The sequence below is a fragment of the Elgaria multicarinata genome, chromosome 5 (assembly GCF_023053635.1).
Source record: "Elgaria multicarinata webbii isolate HBS135686 ecotype San Diego chromosome 5, rElgMul1.1.pri, whole genome shotgun sequence".
NCBI lineage: Eukaryota > Metazoa > Chordata > Lepidosauria > Squamata > Anguidae > Elgaria > Elgaria multicarinata.
This window is the reverse complement of record NC_086175.1, coordinates 35,843,064-35,866,875: the sequence shown is the minus strand read 5'-3', so window position 1 is coordinate 35,866,875 and position 23,812 is coordinate 35,843,064. Positions and strand designations below refer to the sequence as shown.

General features: G+C 42.2%; 1 protein-coding gene across 2 annotated transcripts; it reads right to left on the bottom strand.

The window, feature by feature from the left end:
• Positions 1–781: 781 nt before the first annotated feature.
• LOC134398703 (protein-lysine methyltransferase METTL21E-like) lies at positions 782–18,686 on the bottom strand. Of its 2 annotated transcripts, XM_063126126.1 has the most exons (5): positions 18,603–18,686; positions 17,298–17,428; positions 6,884–7,041; positions 3,164–3,281; positions 782–1,423 (listed from the first exon to the last, which is right to left on the bottom strand). In XM_063126126.1, exons 2-5 carry the CDS (start codon positions 17,368–17,370, stop codon positions 1,002–1,004), a joined length of 771 nt encoding a protein of 256 aa, XP_062982196.1. In that variant the 5' UTR covers positions 17,371–17,428; positions 18,603–18,686; the 3' UTR covers positions 782–1,001. The 2 variants fall into 2 exon arrangements, with proteins under 2 accessions (XP_062982196.1, XP_062982195.1); XM_063126125.1 differs by lacking the exon at positions 18,603–18,686 and having other exon boundaries at positions 17,298–17,631.
• Between the last annotated feature and the right edge of the window lie 5,126 nt (positions 18,687–23,812).

The following is a 23,812-nucleotide window of genomic DNA, read 5'->3' as shown; positions in this document are numbered from 1 at the left end:
CATTTGTTTGTGGGCTATACCATTTCAGTCTGCAAAAAAGGGATACATGATACCCACCCCACCAAAGTCCCAGCATTCAGGAAATTAGCATGTGAGGAGGAAGAGTCTTAGCCTGGCTTCCTGCCTGACAAGTTTATTTCCTGTTCGCCTGTATTTTATTTTATTTGATTTTTGTACTGAGCAGCATTTAATCATGTGAGGCTTCACAAATCCATACCTACCACTTCAGGACCAGCCTAAGGCATTTTCTGCATGAGGCAAAGGACATGATGGCACCCCCACTCCCCCTGCCCTATTCTATTCCACAAAAGCTGACGAGACTGGCACCTGAATCTTACTTCAACATCGGCATCCTCTGCCACCTCTAAGAACAGCCACAGGCTAGTATAGGGGGCAGAGGGCAGGCCATGTAGCACTGTAGTGCAGCTTTGTCCCCCAAGAGCTCGCTGCTTTCCCTCACTCCCAGCATCTGCTGCCTGAGGCGTTTGCCTCACTCTGCCCAATCATGGTAAGGCCGGCCCTCCGTCACCAACATAATGTTTTGCTGAAGGTGAAGATATTAAGCTAGGATGTGGGCCTGGCCTCACAGTCCAATATGTGTTTACATAAAAGCATGCATTGGCTGCCTGTATGTTTCCGAGCCCGATTCAAGGTAATGGTTTTAAACTATAAAGCCTTACATGGCTTGGGACCACAATTACGGGTTTTAAATTTTGTATATCTGTTTTCTTAAATGTTCAATGTTTTAATCTTTGTAAACTACCCAGAGAGCTGTTAGAAATGTAATTAACGACAACAACAACAACAACAACAAACCTTAGACTTGCAATGTCCCATTCTCACATCATGAATCTGTAGTTGGACTGTACAACTTCAGACTGCAGGGAAAAGATCAAATCCTCAAGCATGCCACCAATCTTGCACATTGAAAATTAATGTGTCCCCTCTAACAGAGCTGGCTAACAATTAGACATTTGTATAAACAGCCAACTAATTAACAGTCAGGATGCAGTATTCAGGGACCATTTCACCCTGTGTCTTCGCTTCGCTTTAAACAGGGTTATACTTAAGCTAGGAAAATCAGAAATCACTTCCAGGTCAAACAGCTTTTTGAATCTGTCCACAAACTGGTTTTCTTTCTCGAGTCTGAATCGCATGGCCCAGATAATGACAGTGTTTTCCGTACACAAGTGGTCAAAGGTGAGAAGTAGCTCTTCCAGGTAAGGGTGGTGGTAGACCACATCAGCAGCCAAGATGTAGTCAAACCGGTACAAAGACCTGGGGAAGTTCTTCTCCAGGTCAACCCCCCAAAACAGTTCTTTCACCTGGGGTTCATGTGTGCATCTCATCTTTGTGTTTCTGCGAAGGTTGTACTGAAGGTTTCCGAGTAATTCAGGCAGGTCGGTGGCAATCACACGCGCGCCTGTGACAGAAGGGGACAGAGAATGAAAGTCCTTCTGGTGGACAGTTCAAAGAGCAAGTTGAGAACAGCTTTGCCGAAATTCTTGCCAGTATAATTAACTGCCAGGGCCTACCCTGATAGGTACAATATTATTCTTTGCTCCCCAGTTCCCCAAGTGGTAAAGGCCCACAGCAACTTTAGTTTCCTTTGGATGAATGACTCACAGCGTTTTTGTATTAGTTGTTTTGCTTACAAAATATATGTTGAGCAGGGGTGGGCACAAAGTAGATCTCAGAATGTTTTATACTTCAGTTGCCAGCATTCCTGGCCATTGGCCATGCTGGCAGGGGATTCTGGGAGTTGAAGTCCAAAATATCTGGAGATCTACCTTCTGCTCACCTCTGACATAGAGCATAATCAGAGACAGAGAGGTATATCAAGTCCCCAGTCCTGCAATTTGCAATAGAAGATTCCCACTTGCTCCAGTAGGAGCTTTTTTTATCCAACGCAAATAGTAGGCGCAAGGCAGGGAAGCTGATCTGTATCAGAAGTAGAGATGTAAAATTTCCAGAAATTTTGAAGCCATGGGGAAAAAAACCCTGGTGTGTGTGTCTACTTCCCCGCCCCCCCAGAAAAGAATGGAATTTTTTTTTGAATTTTTTGTTTTTGTAAAAAATGCAATATTAGCACTTTTTACAAATTGAAAGTCACTTTGTTACTTTAGGAACATAAAATATAATTATGTACAAGTTGGTTTGGCATAAAATTATTTCATTTGGTATATTAAAAGCCCAGTGTACTCAAACAAGTATTACAAATTGAATTTACTTTTTTAAATGTTTGCTTTTTTTGGTAACAAATGGAGCTACAAACTCCTGAACTGTAAGGAACCTCTTTTGGTTTTGTCAGTTTATGAGGAGCAGGCAAAAACAATTAAAAAAAACCCAGAAGAAACCATCAACATTAGTAACAAAGAAAAACATTTATGTCTCCGCTAGTCCTCCAGTGTAAAGCACTCATTCCTATAAAAAAATGAGAAAAAGGTAGGGACCAAGATGAATATGCAAAAAAAAAAAAAAAAAAAAAATCAGAGTCATTTTCTGTGCTATAGCTATCACTATCAGTTTCAATCTCTGCTTCAACAGCAGTGCTCCCTAGAGGCAGAAATGCATCTTGCTCCTGCATTTGAGACTTGTAGTTTCAGTTTGCAACCTAGGACTTGCTTGTGCTCAGTGCACAGAAATTGTAATAATCTGATACTGTACATAGTTTTTAGAAATCATTTGGAGAAGTAAATATCTGAACACCTTGTTCTAAACATTTTATTCGTCATGCTAAAATAAAACATTCCATAATCCATTTTCTTCATTTCCCCCCCCCCCCAATTTCCCCAAGTTTTGGGGAAAAAACCTAAAAAGGCTTTGGGGAGGAAAACTTGTTTTTTCCCTAAAATTTTCAGTCCCACCCACCCACCCACCCAGGCCTTCACATCTCTAATCAGAACTGCCATCGGGGAGAAAGGAATTTTAAAAACCCTACTTTCCCACAAGCAGCTAGGGCCCTAATCTGTATCAGCAACTCCACAACAGCAATTCAACTTTTAATTGGTGTCTCATCTAGTTCGGCCCTTAGTATTGCAACAAGCTAATTTTGCACCTAACTGACATTGCCACTGCCTTTTGTTTTACATCCATGGAGATATCCATATCAGATGCGCTATTTTTGAAACAGAGGCCAAGTCTTTCAATTACTATTACTCACCAAGGAAGCTGGCTACTATAGAGACCAGACCTGTTCCTGCTCCAATTTCAATGACAGTTTTGTCAACCATGTTACACGATTTCACATTGGTTTCCAAAAAGTGGCACAGAACAAGAGCCTGGGGATGAAAAAGACAAACAAACCCAACAATGCAAGGGCTGATTGACATGGAAACTGTAGCAGTACAAAAACAGAATGAAAATAAATGCCTTTGCTAGCCACAGCACCAAGAAAATGTAATCCATACTCATTATAGGCTGCCCTATAATGAGTATAAACTACCTAGTAAAGGGGGAAATTACTGCAGTTTATATGGACAGGAACACCTTTTGACAGGACAAATATATGAACAGATATTCCGGCAGCTGTAACAGAGAGAGATGAAAGGAGGAAACAGGGCCATTCTACCAGTCCTGCTGAAAGACTTTATTTTTCCCGTTTTCCCTCCCCATTAAATTCCTTTTTCATTCTGTGTCGTGTTGTTTTAGATTGTGAGCCTGTGGACATGGCCTGTCTTGCTTCAGGAGACATTGACTGAGAAGCAGAATGCAAAATAAATAAATACTCTGGAATTTAAAGGAAAACCCAGAACTTCCTTGTTCTCTAGAATATTTTCTGTAAGCTGTAAAACCCCTTCAACATTTTGACTTAAATCTGGCTTGCACAGTGAATTGTAAGAGAGACCTTGTCTTGCTCTCTGTTCTAAAGAAGAGTCCTCTACTGTCACGAGTACATCTTCTGAACCACCTACATCAATGATTGTGGAAATGGTATATTTGGAGAACCTGCCAATTTGGTTACAACAGTCCTATCTGTCTAGCTGCCAGAAAAGAGTGTCGGGACAATGGGCTTCAGACAGGGAGAAATTGTGTTTCCTTACTGTGGCTCTGCTTACGGTTTCCCTTCTGCATTTGCAACAAGCTGAAATTACATGAGCAACAGAGTAGCAACTATGGAGCAGTGCTCCCTAGAGGGCACAACTTTGCCTAAACATTTTGCTAGCAGAAACAGCAACAGAAAACTGGACTCATCTGGAAATACCTAGGTAGTTACATTACTTACTACACTAATATACCATCAAATAAGTCAATTGAAGTACCATGGTGACTGCATGAGAAAGTTTTGGAAGAGGAGGAGCCAAATGTGAACCGCCCAGAGAGCTTCGGCTATTGGGCGGTATAAAAATGTAATAAATAAATAAATAAATGGCAGTTGGTCTGAGGCAAAATGGCAGTTGAAAAGTGCCTTTCTATCTCACCTTTCCCTCCGAGGCAACTAGATGGAGAGGTTGCTGATACAGACAGTTCTGGATGGAAGGAGCTAAATGGCAAATATTTAGTTCCTTTAGGCCCTTCCCCCCATCCTGCAGTGATGTCCTGAAATTTTGCAGAATTTACAGCTGGTAGCACAGGAAATACATAAACTCTACTGGCTCCAAAGTACTGAAAAATCCCAAGACAGTTTCTAAGCAGCTTATCTAAACCTTTGCAAGGTTTCCTTCCTCCACATGTTATATTGGGCATATAGTGCACAATTTTCATCCAGTCATTGGCTGGACTCAGAGCCATTGTGTTTTCTGTCCATGCCCTGGGACCTATAATAAAAAGCATGCTGCTGTATGTCATGCATCCACATGTTAAATTTTCACAAGTCTCCAGCCATGGGAATCATTTGTTAACCTGATCTGAATGTGCATACTAGAAGTGTTGTTGTTGTTTCTGTTAGATGTAATCAATGTCGAGTGTGCAAGAAACACAGCCTGTCATAAGGGAAGAGTGCAGCAAAGACTCAGATAGTTAATCAGTTAGAGACATGTTTGTATTATGTTGTTTATTTTGACTGGTTAGTATCTCTTTAAGTGAAGATTCTATGTGTGTCCCATAATGCAATTCTCAGGCTTGCTTTCTGTTGATAGTTAGTAAGACGTCTCTAAGAGGTCTTGATTAGGGCTGTGCAGGGGGACACCACCACCCCCGATCCGCCTCAGAGGCTGATCCGGCACCAGGTAAGCCCCCCTCCCCCCTTCTCCACTTACCTGCATCCGCCACCGGAAGTGGCAGCTTGCGTCCGGCAGCTTCCACTCTACTTCAGCGTCGTTGGAGTGGAAGCTGCTGGACGCAAACCGGTGGTGGACCCAGGAAAGGGGGGAGAGGGGATTACGTGTTGCCTCCGTCGCCGCCACCATCTTTCTTCTGGCGGCTTCCAGTGTTGCTGCCAGAAATGAAAGGGGTAGGCCACATGATATCTTAAAATCGTGCAGCCTACTCCCTTTCATTTCCGGTGGTGGCACCGGAAGCCGCCAGAAGAAAGATGGCGGCAGGAACAGAGGCAGCAGGAAAGGAGACTGGAGGGGCAGCTCTGAAGCACCGAGGCAGTCCGAAGCTTCAGAGCCAATTGGCTTTGGCTTCGGACCACCTTGGCCTTTGGCCAAACTGCCTCAGATCCATGATCCAGAGCTCTGAATCACCCCGATCCACTTCGGATTTGGGGTTCAGAACCGAGGCAGTGCACAGCCCTAGTCTTGATAACATTAGTTTATATCTCCACTCCTAGTCTATTAACGTTTCATATTTGTTCTAAGAATAAACAAATTCATATTTTTGTTTTCTACTATTAATGAAACATCTCTAGCAATGGTCTTTAAAAACACACAAATTAAAACTTCCGCCAACAGTTTTCACTCTATTGCGCTGTATGTTGTCCACCTGTCCCCCTCTGGCTACTATGCTCAGTTGGGGGAACATGTCATGAATGATTCCCATAGCTAGAAACTTGTGAAGATTTAACATGGCATACAGCATGCTTTTTTATTATAAGTCCCAGAGCATGGAGAGAAAATGCAAGAGCTCTGAGTCTAGCTAGTGTCTGGATGAAGAGTGCCTGGAAACAAAATGAATAATACCAATGTTGGAAGACAGGTGGGATAGAAGTGTAATAAATAAATAAATAATATTAATTGCATGTGCCTCGCTTCTGACATTGGGTTGTGGAAAGTACATTGGCTTAGGCCCCCTTTTGAACTTGATGCCCAATTCATGAACCCTAGCCAGGCCCAGGAATACGGGCAGGTAAACTAGAAGGACAGGTGAGACAGTACAATCCACACACACACACACACACACACACACACACACACACGTAGGCTCCCCAGATTTACAGACACGTTTTCCATAGGGCTTTTGGGTTTTTTGCAGGTTTCAACAGCTGCCCATATATTTCGAATAGACCATCCTTGCATTTAATATATTGGCTGGTTACCATAGGCAGCTAGGAATTCCATGCGAGCTAGTGAGCAGGCTGGCTGAGGAGGGACGTAGCGTTCCACCCCTCCTCCACTAGTTTGTTTGTTTGTATGTTTGTTTGCCTGGTTTGTTTCTATGCTAGATACAGAGGAAGGGCAAACTCTTGCTCCACAACCAGAATGGAAATGAAGCTGGCCCAGCAGATGGAAAATAGATCATTCCGTCCCTCCACCAATCTCCTTGGTAGTAGAAGGCTTGCTTTCTTTTTTTACCAGCCTGCATTCAATGCTGGTCAAGGTGGGGGGGGGGTTTCCCCCCTCCATCACCAGCATGGAAATTTAGAGCTTTTGATTCTTGTCAGGCTAATAAAAAAAAATTCAGACTTGTAACTTTGGACGTATTTACAAGGGTGACACATAACCCCTTATACTGCTTTGTTTCAGATCACAGAGCGAATAATATTTTTGGATTACAATACCGAAGGCCAGACCACAGCTCCGTAACTCTCGGTGGCTTCTGTAATCTTTATCTTTTGGCCAGCAAAATGAAATCCTTCCCAGGCTTGGTTAGTTATCAGTGATGGAAAGAAACACCTCCCCATGATTTCTGCAACTAGCTGCTCATCTCCATTTTGTCCTGGAAATAAAACAATAAAAAAATGGTATATATTAATAACAGTAGCCAAGCTCAGCTAAATATAGTGCAATGACCTAATCACAAAGCTGCTAACCTCTATCCGGGCAGCCCACCCTAGCCAATTGAGTTATGTCACTGCCCACAAATGTTCCCAACAATGAATTGTTTAGTATGATGGTCATCCATCATACTTCGCATTTATGAAGACGTAAAAATAGAACATTATTTTTCCTTTCCTCAACACCAATGAGACAAAGAGGCCAGTTAGAAAAGTCAAAATATTCTCGTAACTGGTTTAGACCTCATGAAGGAGGTTGGAGGAGTATATTTAAAAGCAGTCAAGGATGAGGCCATTTTCTACTTGTCCTGTAGGTTTCTTTAGCCCAAGCCATGACATCTTGGTTCCTGGGATAGCTAGGGACTGGATTTCAGAGGGTAGGATTAGGGCATTGGAGCTTTAGCCTGAGGGTTAGATTATCCTGGAGGTGGAAGGGGTACATTTATTTTTATTTCAGTGTCTGATTATTAGAAGTGATAAAGTAGGCAAGGAAATAATAAAAACTTGAAATGTCAATTTAACTACATGAAACTTGAGCTGAACTGAAACTTCTTAAACCTTATAAATAAAGTTTTATTTTGTTTTTACTAACCATGCAATGCTCGGTATCGTTCGTTACTAACAGAGGGCTAAATAAAACGACAGAAGAAATAAGCCAAATGCTATCAATCTACACACAAAGAAATTGAAGGTTCACCTTTCATAAGGAGGAGAATTGTGGTAGTGTCAAAATAAACGTATACAAAAGGTTTTTCTCACCAAAAGAGGAGAGTAGTGGTTGCTGAAGTGAATAAGCTAACTGATCAAGGGACAATCATAACCCTAAATGGGGTTATAAGTGATGTATTCCTTCCACATACACTTGCTCTAAGATAGTACCTCAAGGAGAAGGTTAATGGTATTTACAGGGACACGGCAATGTCCCTGTACTTAAGGTCGGAGAGTAGATAAAGCATTCTACCATTATAAAGGGGTAATTGGGGGGTGGTCATTCTAACGTTCATAAAATCGATAATGTTTCACCAATCTTCCTGAAATTTACAAATGCCAGGAAGAAACGTTGGTTTTACATACCCTGAAAATTTCAAGAAGATTTGTGAAAGATTGAGGAAGGGGGCAGTTTAAAGTAGAAAAGAAAAGAAAACCTCTCTGAATCAAAATGGTTCTGATAATGTAGGCTGGTGATTTTTTTATCTATAAAATTTGGAGTATTCAGCCCCTTACCCATTAATCCAGTGGTGGTGTCTTCTTCCTCCTTCATTGTAGTTGGTAGAATGCCTTTTTTTAAAAAAAAAAAAATCCCTTCGACTGATTTTTAATTAATATTTATTCATCCTGTTAGAATGAATACAGAAGCCTAATTCAGGGATAGCACGACACAGGCTCAGTAGCATCGCTCTCCCCCTCCCTCCTGCCTCAGATAGATTAGAATGTTGGAAATAAAATGGCTGCCTGCTTCCACTAGCACAAATATTTCCTTAGTGGAATCATCAGTGGTCTTCTCAGAAATTCCACTGAGTGTAATGCTCTTACTCCCAAGTAAGTGTGATGGGGATTGTAGCCTTTTTAAAACTGCCTGGAACCTTGGAAAGGGGAGAGTGAGAGATGTTACTGTGAATTTCCTCTCCTTTCCAGCACAATAATCCTATAATTAACAACTTGCTTTGTGTGTGTGTGTGTGTGTGTGTGTGTGTGTGTGTGTGTGTGTGTGTGTTCTTTTATTCTTCATTTCATCATTGCTGCTGCTTGATGAAGCTTCCTCCCCCATATCATATTGCATATCATAACCTGCTGCCCTCCAGATGTTTCAAATTACAAGGCCCAGCACTCCTGACCATGGGACATACTGACTCGCAATAATGGGAGTTGTAGTCCAACACCTTTGAAGGGCACCAGGTTGGGGAAGGGCTGCTCTAAACAAAAAAAGAGAAGTAGGTGGCCCTAAGTTGTTTGTCATCAGTTTTTCACAACCCCACAGTCACCTCTGCATACCATATTCTCCATCCTGACCTCATGGTTTACAGTATCTGCTTTGGGAGAAGGAGAATTTCACTTGCACTTATTGCCTCTTTAGGGAGGCTGTGGCTTTAAGGCTTGTGAGCCTTAACTCCCAATTTCCCCGCTTTTTGGTGCTTGGTTGAAAACTGTAGAGCCTTAACGTTGTTTTGTAAAACATAGGTTTTTTGTTTAATGAATATAGGCCTTAAGTTCTGGAGGTAGAATTTGTACTGGGTTGTTTATAAATATTAAAGTGGAGTGGTGATGATAAAATAATCACATGAGGGGAAGAATGACACATCACAGATGGAGTTACTCCAGCCCCTTCATCATTTTGGTTGCCTTTTTCTGCACCTTTTTGAGGTGTGCTGTCCAGAACTATAGACAGCATTCCATGTGTGGTATCACTGAATATTACTATAAAAGCATTATGATATTGGCAGTTTTATTTTCAATTTCTTTCCCAATGATCAACAACATGGAAATTGCCTTTTTCACAACAGCTGCATACTGGGTCAATGTTTTTATTTACCTATCTTTACTGGTTCATTCCTAATTCCTGATCATTTATAAACAAGTTAAAATGCACCACACCAGTCCTCCCAATAGAGATCCTTGTGGGAGCCCACTGTTTACATCCATCCATTTCAAGAACTGACCATTCATTCCTGCTCTTCTCCAAATGATCTACCAGGGCATAGGAGCAATCTCACCTGGGAATGAAAAAATCCACCTAGAATACTTAAGTTGCTGAAGAAACTATGCTTGTATCTCATCACAAAGTACTGACAAGGTGACTTTACCTCCAATTGTAAGGAGACAGTGGAGATCAAGATGACAGGGGTTATGGTACGGACTCCAGCGATGCCCTCAAGTGTCCTGAAAAGCTCTGAAGCAGTTCCAGTTGGCACAACTACCGAAACCCTAGACCATGGCAACATGGTGATGTAGCACATGCCCTGGCAGTGTTTAGCTCTTAGACAGCACATTCTTTCTCTGACACAGAAACTCTCATCTACACAGGGGCAGCGATGAAAGCAGGTGAGAACGATCCTACAGGGAGTCCTGGTGATGATTTCCTGACCATTCTTCAGGATGCAATGGGAGTCCGGCAGAAGCCTGAAACAGGCCTACAGCACAGACATTACTTTAGGGGAGGCACCCCAGCAGGGTGCTTCAGCATGAGGAAAGGCCCCAACCTGCAGCTTGACCAAAGCATTTGATATGACAGAGAAGAATTCTGTAGCTGACTGGTAGTAAGCACCAGAACCTAGTTATGAAAGCATCAGACAGCCTGATGGGAAGACTCCTGCCTGCTACCTTAGAGAGTTGTTGCTAGTCAGAGTTGGCCGTAGAGGCAGCCAGCAGGAGCTCCAGCTTCAAACAAACAAACAACTCTCCCACAACTTCCCTATATTTCCATGACCGTATATCTATTCACTTTCAAGTGGATATTGATCTATATGGATAGCCAGCTAGTCTAGCCAAATTGGCTCCAGTTTCTGAGGTTCCATTCAGAACCTCAGATTTCATCATGGGAGGCATATATAGCTGGATCCTAAAAGCTGCATTACTTATACAGGGCCAATTGACTGGAATGATTCAGAAGCTCTTTCTGGTCTGAGCACGTTTCTACATTAAGGGGGGGGGACTCGCACCCTTACCATTTTTTTCTACTTCTGGGGTATTTCTGAGTTGAGTATTGCTCTTTTAGATCGTGACCATGTGATTTGTAATTGAAAACTTCCCCTCTTCCCAATGCTCCATAAAGTTAAATGAAACAGCACTGTCTAGTGGCTCACGATATCCCACAATAATTTTAAACAGTGCATTGTCTCTGATCTTTTTAAAAGTGAAATTACCAGGGGGAGGCGTGGGAGATGTGCTGGAGGTTGATACCATTATGTAAAGGACCTGCAAACTTCCATGAGTGGCCAATCATGAGCGCGCAATAAATTGCTCATACAGAGAAGCCCTAAGTGTGACTCCTCTATGGGTGGCAAACATCAAAGCCTTCTCAACTCATGTCAGGGACTCAGGACCAACTAGAAGCAATGCAGGAGATCCATAAACAGGCTCTCTTGTGTTGGTTTTGTTGTTTTTTAGTTAAATGCTTTCAAAAGGTTAAAAAATAAATAAATTAGGAGTGCAATCTGCATAGAGAACGTAATACTGTGGGAGAGTGATTAACTCTTAACTCCCTGCACTACCCACTCTCAATTAAAATAATCCCAGACCTGTTATTTTCCCCACTGACAGTAACTTTCTTTTCTTGATCTATCATAGCAGAGAGAGAGAGAGAGAGAGATGGAGAGTCTTTTGCCTTTCGTGTTATACCTTCACTACTACCACCACCTCAGAAGTCGAGGAAGGCTGGTCAAAAACATTTGAAGTCCCACCCCAGTCTCCCCAGTTGCCCTCACAAACACTTTTTGTCACCCTGCCAAAGGCAGTCCTCACAGTGTAACCATAAACCTTACAAGGATTAATGCAACATTTATCTATCTCTGGCTGCAATTTTATACCCCTTTACCTGGGTGTAAATCCTATTCCTCAGTGGAACTTGCTTCTAAGTAGGGGTGGCGTGGGGTAGGCATAGAATTGCACTGTCAGTGGTATTGTAAAATCAAGCAAGTTCAAGACGAGCACATTCGAAGAGGTCAGCTGAGGACTTCACCCAGGCATAGATACGGCTTATGTACACACAATTATAAATACAACATCCAACCAACAGATTAAGGTATTAACGTTTGTGCATATTCCGTTCCACCCTGTTGGATCCTTACTAAAGTCCCATAAATTGACTGGCCATCTTATTTAGACTGCTCACCCAAGCATATTCCTTGAAACTGCTAAAGGTCCACCCTTCTACTCTTTCTTGCTTCTATTTTAAGGAAACCTGTAAATGCTGAGTTCACTTTAACTCCATAATCCTTTAGTGTCATTCTTTTTTCCTTTTGTATGTAAGATTCTGCCCCCTCCTCCCCCCACCCCTCTACCACCATTCCTAGAAATGTATCTGGGAAACTGCATCCATTCATGACTTCACAATGGGGATTTCAACATGTGAAAACATCTCTGTAAAGCTGAAGGCAATGAGTCCTTTGCCAAATACTAGAAAGTGGATTCAGGGGTTACTAGGTCACATGTCTATAAATGTGGTGAAGAAAAATGGTTGGGGATCTGAGCTGTGCTTTTGACAGATTCTTTCTTCCGTGATCGCAGCAACATGCTTCGCTGCTTCAGCTTAAATGTGCCCTATAACTCTTATCTAATATTTATTCATAACTCGTAGAGCTTTTCTACATGAGGCATTTATTGCGGCTCATGATTCCCTACTTGTGGTTATTTATGGTTTCTTTAGGCAACGACCTGATCCTCCAGTTTCATTTCTGTTTTTTAGAATGGGGGAAATGGGGTGTTATTTGTGAAAGAGATGTTTGCATTTGTGTATTTGCACTATTCTGCTATAGCACAGCTCCACCTAGAGGTTATGTAGCAAAAAAGCAGGAAAGGAAAAGCTCTTTGTATAGAACTCAAATCTCAGTTCTATGATGAAACCAAAAGTAGATACAGCAATTAACAGCTTTGTGTGGAAAAGCTCATAGATTGTCAGAGTCAAACTACATGCTATGTTAGTTGCGTAACATGTAGCTGAGCCTATTCTTCTTTTTGTACTTTAGAGGAAATTCCCGCTGCCTTGATTCCGATTGGGACTACAGTGCACGGGGATAGGGGATTAAACCTCCCCCTACCCATTCGCTTCCAGAAATTCCACCTTCACCTCTATACACAGGGCTTTTAAAAAGAGGAAAAAATGAAGCCAATTGAGATTCCCTTGAACTCCATTTCAACTCGATTGAAATGGAGTTCAATCGAGTGCTGGGCTGAAAACAACAGGAATGAAATTTAATAGGGATAAATGCCAAGTTCTACATTTAGGAAATAGAAACCAAATGCACAGTTACAAGATGGGGGATACTTGGCTCAGCAATACTACAAACGAGAAAGATCTTGGAATTGTTGTAGATCGCAAGCTGAATATGAGCCAACAGAGCGATATGGCTGCAAGAAAGGCAAATGCTATTTTGGGCTGCATTAATAGAAGTATAGCTTCCAAATCACGTGAGGTACTGGTTCCTCTCTATTCGGCCCTGGTTAGGCCTCATCTAGAGTATTGCGTCCAGTTCTGGGCTCCACAATTCAAGAAGGACGCAGACAAGCTGGAGCGTGTTCAGAGGAGGGCAACCAGGATGATCAGGGGTCTGGAAACAAAGCCCTATGAAGAGAGACTGAAAGAACTGGGCATGTTTAGCCTGGAGAAGAGAAGATTGAAGGGAGACATGATAGCACTCTTCAAATACTTAAAAGGTTGTCACACAGAGGAGGGCCAGGGTCTCTTCTCGATCCTCCCAGGGTGCAGGACACGGAATAACGGGCTCAAGTTAAAGGAAGCCAGATTCCGGCTGGACATCAGGAAAAACTTCCTGACTGTTAAAGCAGTGCGACAATGGAATCAGTTACCTAGGGAGGTTGTGGGCTCTCCCACACTAGAGGCATCCAAGAGGCAGCTGGACAACCATCTGTCAGGGATGCTTTAGGGTGGATTCCTGCATTGAGCAGGGGGTTGGACTCGATGGCCTTGTAGGCCCCTTCCAACTCTGCTATTCTATGATTCTATGAAGTCAATAGAAGCGTTTTTGTTTTTTTAATCCCCATGTTGGGGGTGGGGATGGAATTTGGGGAAATAAATGAGAGGAGAGAGGTTTAGTCCTCCCCTCTTGATGTGCACTGGTCCCAATCCAAATCAGGGACGCATGCATGTACTCTAAAGTAGAAAAGAATAGGCTCAGCTAAGTACATGCCAAGCAATTAATGCAACATGCAATTTCACCGTTAACCACTGACACACACATCTTCTTATCTTTCCTCCCCTCATACAACTGTTCCCACCATCCCTTGAAGCCTGAATTCCGGCTGCTTTGCTCTTTCATTCCTTCATTTAGTGTCTCTCTCTCATCTGTCTTCTTATGCCTAAAAAGGAGTGTGGTGCAGTGGACATGGGAATTTCCAGGCCAAATTAAAAAGGGGGATGTTGGCATCAATGGAAGCTCCCCCACTTTTTTTAACATCCTCTGGTGGGGGTGCTTCAAGCAGGGCATGGTGGGAAAGAAGGTTTAATCCTCTCTTCATGTATATGGTGGTCCTTATCCAAATCAGGGTCATGCACACTTAGTCTAGAGTAAAATAAAATATTATTCTCAGCTACGCTCTACGCAATTAATGTAACATGTAGTTTGATCATCACACCTGCATTCTAAAAGTAATATATATGCAGAGAATTGCAAAACATGCCCTTTCTGAACATAACTCTGTGTCTCTTCACAGGGTCGCAACTTCGTCTTTTCTTGACCATAGCAGCTGTGGTGTTCTCCTACAGGATAAGGCAACTATTTGGGGCAGCATGAGAAGTATGTTTCTGTTCTGAAAATAGTTCCCACTTCCTCCAGGCCATTTATCTATTGACTTATTATTTATTATTTGTGGCCAAACAAGCAGCTCTGAGAAGCCGAAGGGAAACAGCAAGCAGCTCAGACTAATCTGACTGAAGCACTAGCATTACTAGGTTAATTCCTGCAATTGCAAGTGAGCTTTTCTAGACGAGGCTGTTTAACTCGCTGTTTCTGCTTCTGGTTTTGTTGCAGAATTAAGATCAGATTATTTTCCTTTCCTGCTTTTCTGTAGTTTCCACTATATAACCTGTAGGTGGCACTGTGGTATAGTGGAATTATGGAACTACACTTGTGAGGACTAGTGCTTTGTTTCGCTTTCACACAAAAATTAGTGGATATTCCCAGTTAAGTCCTGCCAGTTTAACATTGCAGTTGTGTTTGCACACACATTATTCTTTCTATTTCCAATGTTCATGAATCATAGAATAGCAGAGTTGGAAGGGGCCTACAAGGCCATCGAGTCCAACCCACTGCTCAATGCAGGAATCCATCCTAAAGCATCCCTGACAGATGGTTGTCCAGCTGCCTCTTGAATGCCTCTAGTGTGGGAGAGCCCACAACCTCCCTAGGTAACTGATTCCATTGTCGTACTGCTCTAACAGTCAGGAAGTTTTTCCTGATGTCCAGCTGGAGTCTGGCTTCCTTTAACTTGAGCCCGTTATTCTGTGTCTTGCACTCTGGGAGGATTGAGAAGAGATCCTGGCCCTCCTCTGTGTGACAACCTTTTAAGTATTTGAAGAGTGCTATCATGTCTCCCTTCAATCTTCTCTTCTCCAGGCTAAACATGCCCAGTTCTTTCAGTCTCTCTTCATAGGGCTTTGTTTCCAGACCCCTGATCATCCTGGTTGTCCTCCTCTGAACACGCTCCAGCTTGTCTGCATCCTTCTTGAATTGTGGAGCCCAGAACTGGACGCAATACTCTAGATGAGGCCTAACTAGGGCCGAATAGAGAGGAACCAGTACCTCACGTGATTTGGAAGCTATACTTCTATTAATGCAGCCCAAAATAGCATTTGCCTTTCTTGCAGCCATATCGCACTGTTGGCTCATATTCAGCTTGCAACCTACAACAATTCCAAGATCCTTCTCGTTTGTAGTATTGCTGAGCCAAGTATCCCCCATCTTGTAACTGTGCATTTGGTTTCTATTTCCTAAATGTAGAACTTGGCATTTATCCCTATTAAATTTCATTCCTGTTGTTTTCAGCCCAGCACTCCAGCCTATCACTTTGAAGTTTGTTTCTGTCTTCCAGCGTATTAGCTATCCCACCCAGTTTTGTGTCATCTGCAGATTTGATATGCGTTCTCTGCACCTCCTTGTCCAAATCATTAATAAAAATGTTGAAGAGCACTGAGCCCTGCGGTACCCCACTCGTTGGCTCTCCCCAGTTTGAGAAGGTTCTATTGATAAGTACTCTTTGAGTCCGATTCTGTAGCCAACTGTGAATCCACCTAATAGTTGTTCCATCTAGCCCACTTTTAGCTAGTTTGTTAATCAGAATGTCATGTGGTACTTTGTCAAAAGCTTTGCTGATGTCAAGATATATGACGTCCACAGCATTCCCACAGTCCACAAGGGAGGTTACCTTATCAAAAAATGAGATCAATTTTGTCTGACAGGACTTGTTCTTGACAAATCCATGTTGGCTTCTAGTGATCACCGCATTGATTTCAAGGTGTTTACAGATTGACTTCTTTATAATCTGCTCCAGAATTTTCCCAGGGATGGATGTCAGACTGACTGGTCTGTAGTTCCCAGGTTCCTCCTTTTTGCCCTTTTTGAAGATAGGGACAACGTTAGCCCTCCTCCAGTCGTCCGGCACCTCACCCGTCTTCCATGATTTTGCAAAGATAATAGACAAAGGTTCGGAGAGTTCTTCCGCTAGCTCCTTCATTACTCTAGGATGCAGTTCATCGGGCCTTGGAGATTTGAACTCATTCAAGGAAATTAGGTGTTCTTTGACCATTTGTTTATCAATCTCAAACTGTAATCCTGCCCCCTCAACTTCTGCTTCACTTTTTCCAGGGTGGTCATAGACCCGCTTTTGGGAGAAGACTGAGGCAAAGTAGGAATTGAGCACTTCAGCCTTTTCTTTGTCATCTGTTAGCAATTTGCCATCCTCATTAAGCAGTTGAACCCCCATTTCTTTCCTCTGCCTTTTACTACTCACGTATCTGAAGAAAGCCTTTTTATTGCTTTTAGCATCCCTCGCTAATCTCAGCTCATTCACAGCTTTAGCCTTCCTGACGCCATTTCGGCACTTCTGCGCCACTTGTCTGTACTCTTCTTTTGTAGCCTGGCCTTCCTTCCACTTCCTATATGTATCCCTTTTTGTTTTCAGGTCATCTATAAGCTATGAGTGCCGTTCCTTAAGTAGACAAAATGACACCACTGATGTGCAAGCTTGGAGGAACCCTGAGGTTTCCAGAAGTACACACACACAAATCTTTGGGGCTGGAAACCTAAGGGGGAAACCCCCAAACAGCCCAATGAGATCTCACTGGCCACAGAATACTGACTGACTGGGTGGAGAAAGGAAAACCATCCTGAACAGTGATGCAAAACTCCAATGTTTTGTTGTTCATACTAGTAGCTAATACATCACCAATCAGCAAATATGAGGCATGTTTTTCCAGCAAACTAGCAGGACAAAACCAGGAAGCGGAATCAGCAGGGAGAATATTTACCTTCTTTGTGGTCTGGCTTTCTAGATATTTCTTCCGATACAAGGCGATTGTGCTGCAATGATTTTGAATCCATTTTGCACAACGTACTGGACAGATAAGGTTATAGTTACTAGAAATGAAAACAGAAATGCCTAGATATCAACACAAGGAGGAATTATACACACACCTGGGTATGAGTATAGTAAGGAGCTAGAACCCATGGCATTTCTCCCATTGGTCATGCATTTGCTTTCAGATAAATGTACGCCGCCCTGAGATCCCAGTGATATAGGGCAGGATACAAATGTTTTAATTAATAAATAAGAGGAGTTATGAATCTACCATGTTAATCAACAACCAATAATAATATTCGAATGCACCAATTTTTGGTAGGCTGTGGTAGCAACAATCAAGGCTAAAATATTAGTAAGCTCAGGTTGAAGTGTGTCAGAGCCATAAACATGGACTTTATGGCAGAATGAATGAAGTGCCTTGGTAGAGACTGTGAGCTCCATGTGGCTTTTCACAATGTTCTCAGAAGAAGGCCCTTTATCAGCAATTGTCCTCACAAAGCAATTCCTTGGAGGAATATCTGTTTCATTTAATATATTTCATCTGTGGACGCCTATTTTCCCCACTTCTTCATCGTATGAATGCTGATATTCAGTGACCATCAGCATTTTTTGTCTGGGCTTGTGAACACTAGCATAAGAATGTTAACATGCACCCTATTTTTCCCCCCAACAATCACTGTGACATATAACATGTTCACAGTAGTTACAGCAACCATGGTCAACCCCCAGTTATTAACCCCTATTAGGAGTTGTTAACCCACCAAGGTGACAAAGCAGTTTGTGGCAGAAATAAAATATACAGTATTACAGTGCATAGGTGGGTTGTCATGTAACAGCAAATGATAATAAACATCCTCACAACAGAGATCCATTTTTTTCTGGGTGTTACACATACTTGGAATTCCATTGCCATTCCATCAGAAGAGGAGTGACATTGAGTTGTATGCAATGGCCCTGTTCAAAGACACCTTAAAACATGGCTTTAACCATAGTGAATAAGGCTTTCTGGCTTAACCACCATGGTTAAGCCATGGTTTAAGGTATCTTCTTAACAGGGGCCAATGTTAGTCTATTATAAGTCCCATTCATTTCAATGGGTCCACTCTAAGTGGGACTAAACCTGGATACAACCCATTGTTTTGAGAGTCCTTACACTGCTAACAAGAATAAAAAACAAACAACGTAGTTGTATGTATATAGAATATAAACATAGATTTTGAAAAATGGGCCATATAATCCTAGGCATATTTACTCTGACGTAAGCTCCACCATGTTCAATGTAGCTTAATCCAAGTTCATAGGATCATGTATTAGCTCTGTAGAAGCAGAGAAAAAGGGATCACCAGAGAATCTTGCTGCATTTTGAGCCACAGCATTGTTTAGCTACACACTCTGGCCTTTTAACAAATGTTATTCTAAAGGTCATCCCCAGAGGACATTGTTATTTGTAATCTGGAACAGCCTACCAGGCTCAGAAATATCAGCTTGTTACCCTGCTGATTAAATTTGTATATGTTCTGACCAAGACTGAAACACTTCTGATAAGAACAGTTCCATATATCTAAACATACACTACCTCCTATGAAGGCTTGAGAGGCATTAAGTGTAATTTTTAAAATCCTGCGATGATTAAACTGCCTTCCTTAAACATCCACTGTGAGGCATTCAGCAACATACCTATTTTTTGCTGTTGTTGCAGGTTTCCAGAAAAGTGAAGGCAAAAATGTACAACTGCCGGTCCTTTCTCCTCAACTCTGGTTAGTTCATGAAGAGCGCTATAAAGAAATGGCAATAAAATTTGAGCAGCCCTCCACAGTATTAGGAACTAATAAACCCTGACAGCTGCCACATGAACCAAGTGGGCACACCCCTTAAATTTCATTGGTAAAAGAAAAGCTCAGCACAGTTGCATAACGGAGGGGGAAGATATTTCCTAGAAGATCTGGCATTATACCAGGCACACTCATCACTACCCAGCCTCAAATAAGGAAAAATGAGGCTGAAATCCTATATCCATTTGCCTGGGAGTGAGACCCATTAAATTCAGTGGGACTTACTTCTGAGCCTATATATATATATATATATATATATATATATATATATATATATATATATATAATTTCCCCTTTTTATTGTGAATATCAACAAAACAGAACTGAAAATACATAGTGTAGAGGAGGGGGAGAAACACATTACATATATAGGAATATCATCATTTTTCATCATGTGTATCCTTCATTCCAAAAACTGAACTGATCCACAGCCCATATATATAAGTATTTAGTAGCAGTAAATAAATATGATACAGTTGAAGACAGGATTGTAATAATGAATTGGAATGTCCTATTTTGCCTAATCCATGGACTGTTGCTCTAGCATCTGTATCTGAAGCTTCTACGGACCTTAGGCTACGTCTCATTCAGCCAAAAAAAAAAAGTATTGTTTTGGGTTTATTGGACTCCACAACGCCTTTTCAATAAAGGTCTGTCTAAATCGCACAATTGTTGGAGATGTAGTACATTTAATGCTTCCTTAACTCATATGTTTTGGCAATGTCCAAACTTGCTCTTTTGGGGGAGGAGGTTATAATAAGGATAAACGTCGTATTGAAACAATCTATAATATGGAATAACGTGCACATCTTCCTAAACTACTTACCAGCTTCTTGGAAGTTAACACATGGTCAGCGCAGATGGATCTTCAGGGCCATCATGACAGCCAAAAAACTTATACTATCACTTTGGAAGGACAGATGCTCACTGCCCATAATGCAATGGACTGAAGACCTAATAACACTATCAACTTGTTATATAGGCGCAAATTCCGAGTGGATAAATACACGGATATCTGGTCTGCTTTTCTTGAAATCAATGTCTAGAACAGAAGTACATTCACTGCATTCAGTAAGAATGTACCTGTCTCTTAGGAGAGAGTGGTAAAACACTCTACAAGTTTGAACATTTTACAAGTGTTCTACAAGTTTGCCGTGTGGTTCACTTTCTACTCAGGGAAAGCAAGCTATGCAGATCCAGCTGTAATAGCACTGACACAGACACACACACACAACCCTGACCCCTCCAAGCAGTTGTCTAAGTCAGGGCTGGCATCAATGGTAGGCATGGTGGGGCACCTGTCAGGGGCCCACACCCCAGCAGGGGAGCCCTGGCAAGAGCCCCCTGGAGCTGCTACTCCTCATTTATTTATTTATTTATTTATTTATTTATTTATTTATTTATTTATTACATTTCTATACCGCCCAATAGCCGGAGCTCTCTGGGCGGTTCACAAAAATTGCTTCACCATGGCAAGCAGCTTGTTCACCTGCCTCTCACTCTGCTGGTGAGAAGACGCTCTGCCCTTCAAGCGAGCAAGCAGCAGCAATGATGAGAGGATGAAGAGCATTAGCAGCTGTTGCCAATGGTGGTGAGAAGATAGGGTTACTGAGGGCGGGGGGCCCATTGGAGGTGTCATTTTAAAAATGTCTGTAGTTGCTTTATTTTAATAAGAGAGTGAAGGATGAAGACAAAAATGAATAAATGCAAGCATGCAGCATTTTCTTTCTTTTTTTTATGTAAGGCAAAGAGCCCATTGGAGTGGACGGAAGCAGAAGAAGAACCAAAACAGACAGCTGAATCTTGTTGTTCACTTTGCTGTCATCATGGATGTCGGTCATGCAGATTGGGAGGTGGAGAAATCCACTGTTGGTGATTGAGGTTCAAATGCTATGGATTTCACCTGAAGATGGTGCAGGTGAATAAGAACATAAGAAGAGCCATGCTGGATCAGACCAAGGGTCCATCTAGCCCAGCACTCTATTCACACAGTGACCAAGCAGCTGTCAACTAGAGATCCAAAAGCAGGACACGGTGCAACAGCACCCTCCGGCCCATGTTCCCCAGCAGCTAGTGTATAAGCTTACTTCATCTGAAACTGGAGAGAGCATAGACGCATCAGGACTAGTAGCCACTGATAGCCTTCTCCTCCAGGAATTTGTCTAAGTCATACAGAAGGGTACCATGGTCAGTGGTATCGAAAGCCACTAAAGGGCCCAGAGGAAACAACAAGATTTATTGTTTTTAATATTTATGAATTTGCATTAAAAGAAATTTCTAAGCAATAGTCAAAATAGCCGTACATCCTTAGTTAAGGTTCGACAGGAAAAAAGCATTCTACCATTATAAAGGGGTAAATGGGGTATTGGTCATTCTAACATTCATAAAATCAAAAATGTTTCACCAATCTTCCTGAAATTATCACTATATACTGATCAAGATTACTTTCCTGGAAATACTTGTTGGAACAAGTACGTTTTCAGTAGGTGCCGAAGCCCCAGAAGGGTTAGTGCCTGTCTAATATGCATCAATAAACAGCTTCAGAGAGTGAGTGTTATGATACTAAAGGCTCTACCTTCAGTGGTTCCCAAACTTTTTCAGGTCACCGCCCACTTAGTTCCACAAACTCATGCCCAGCGCCCCCCTACCCTACACTATAAAAATCATTATTCAGAATAGCGGTTTTCATTGACCCACTAAGGAAGATAATAACAATAAAATTCAAAACAGTAACAATTAATTGAATATTTATTCAAAATCCAAAGCACCCGCCGCAGGCTTGCCTAGGGAGGGAGGGAAAAGAGAGCGAATGCCTCTGTTTTGCAGCCAGCGTGGCGGGGCACACCAAGCAGGGTATGTCTCTTCATTAGCATTTTGGTGCTTTTGAAACATTACAATTCACCATTAAAAGGACTCTTCTTAAACTGTATTAATACATGTGTGGATTCTTCCCCTATATGGCTTGGGACTAAACTACCTTCTCCCATAAAAATGTCCCTGGGTTTTAAGACTTTCTAGAGAGGCACTTCTCAGAAAAGACCACCTCAAACGCCCCCCTGCCGCCCCTTTGCGCCCCCCCCCGCTGCCCCCTTGCCTCTTAACGCCCCCTATGCAATCCCACCGCCCCCAAGGGGGCACTACCGCCCACTTTGGGAACCACTGATATAGGCAGTCACTGCAGATCCCTTAGGGTTGCAGTCCACCTTCCATTCCCTGGCGTACGTCAACCAGGGTGACCAAAGCTCTGTCCCATAACCAGGTCTGAAACTTGATTGTAATTGATCTAAATAATCAGGATCACCCAACCCCACCTGGAGTTGAGAGGCCACTACACGCTCCAGGATTTGAATTTGACTTCTTCAGTGGGGACTTCATTGCTGCTTCCTTCAAAGCTGCAGGGACCTCACCATCCCTCAAGAAGACACTGACCACCTCCAAGGTCCAAATACCCATCCCAGATCTGGCTGATTTCACAAGTCAGGATGAGCAAGGATCTAAACAGGAAGTAGTAGGCCTCAGTCCTCCAAACAGTTTGTCCATGTCCTTTTTGTTTTAGCAATTTTTAAAAAATATTTTGGCCCTTGCTAGCACAAGCTAAGATGCATGTAGACAGTGGAGCTCTCCTGTCTCTGCGTAAGAATCTAAATAATGATATGTTTAGGGTAGACATGTGTCCTATTTCACAAAGGATAGTCTTCTATTTAAGGGCATCCTCTATTTGAAGTCCAGTACAAGTCCATTTTCAAAGATAAAGAATCCTATGAAAGGAATTAGGACTCTTGAAGTTGCCCATCAACAAGACCTAGTCAGCAGGCTAAGCAGGCACATAGCTCACTATGTGGATCATAGTTTTCCCCACTATGGTGAGATGTATTATACTTTTATTTAAATTATGGTAATTATTTCTAAATTTGCATCTAGCCCTCTAATTTAGCACATGCCATTTTAATGCAAAACCTATTTTCTCCATTTTGGGGGGTGGGTGATGCATTACCCCCTCTTTTAGCAGTGTTTAAATAGCCACCCTAGCTAAGGTCAGTTAAGGGGTAGGCAATACTCTGACTGCTTTGGACTACGATTTCCATTTATACATGCATTTCACACACACACACACCAAAATCCCAGTTGGACTGTAACACCTTGTGAACAAGGATTTCTGCCATTTTGCAGGGTTTAATTCTGGAACAAACTAGTTACAACAGTTGTACAAATCAATGAAAAAGCATCTTCCCAAGGACATGAGAGGACTAGTGGGATTGGATTTTGTTCAGCAGCAGGGATTAACACGGAGCACTCGGGTGAGACAAGACATGCTCTATAAAATCTCATGCCTGAAAAGATGGATTTGTTACCGTTATGAAATCCTACACTTGATAGAATGATAGGTCACCTTCAGTGCTCATCCTTAGGAGACATAGGTAATGTAATTTCTTGGTAAACTCCCTGTATGCTTTGTTGGAACTTTCAAGTAATAAAATGTTAAACAGCAACAGTCTTTTCCTCTCAGTAGGACCATTAAAAGATCATGCTCAGGGAAGGACACTTTTTCTTTTACAGGGCCAATCTAGATAGCCTTTGGCACCAGAAGGAGAAGCAAATAGTCTTCAGAAAATGGGATTTTCTCAGGTCC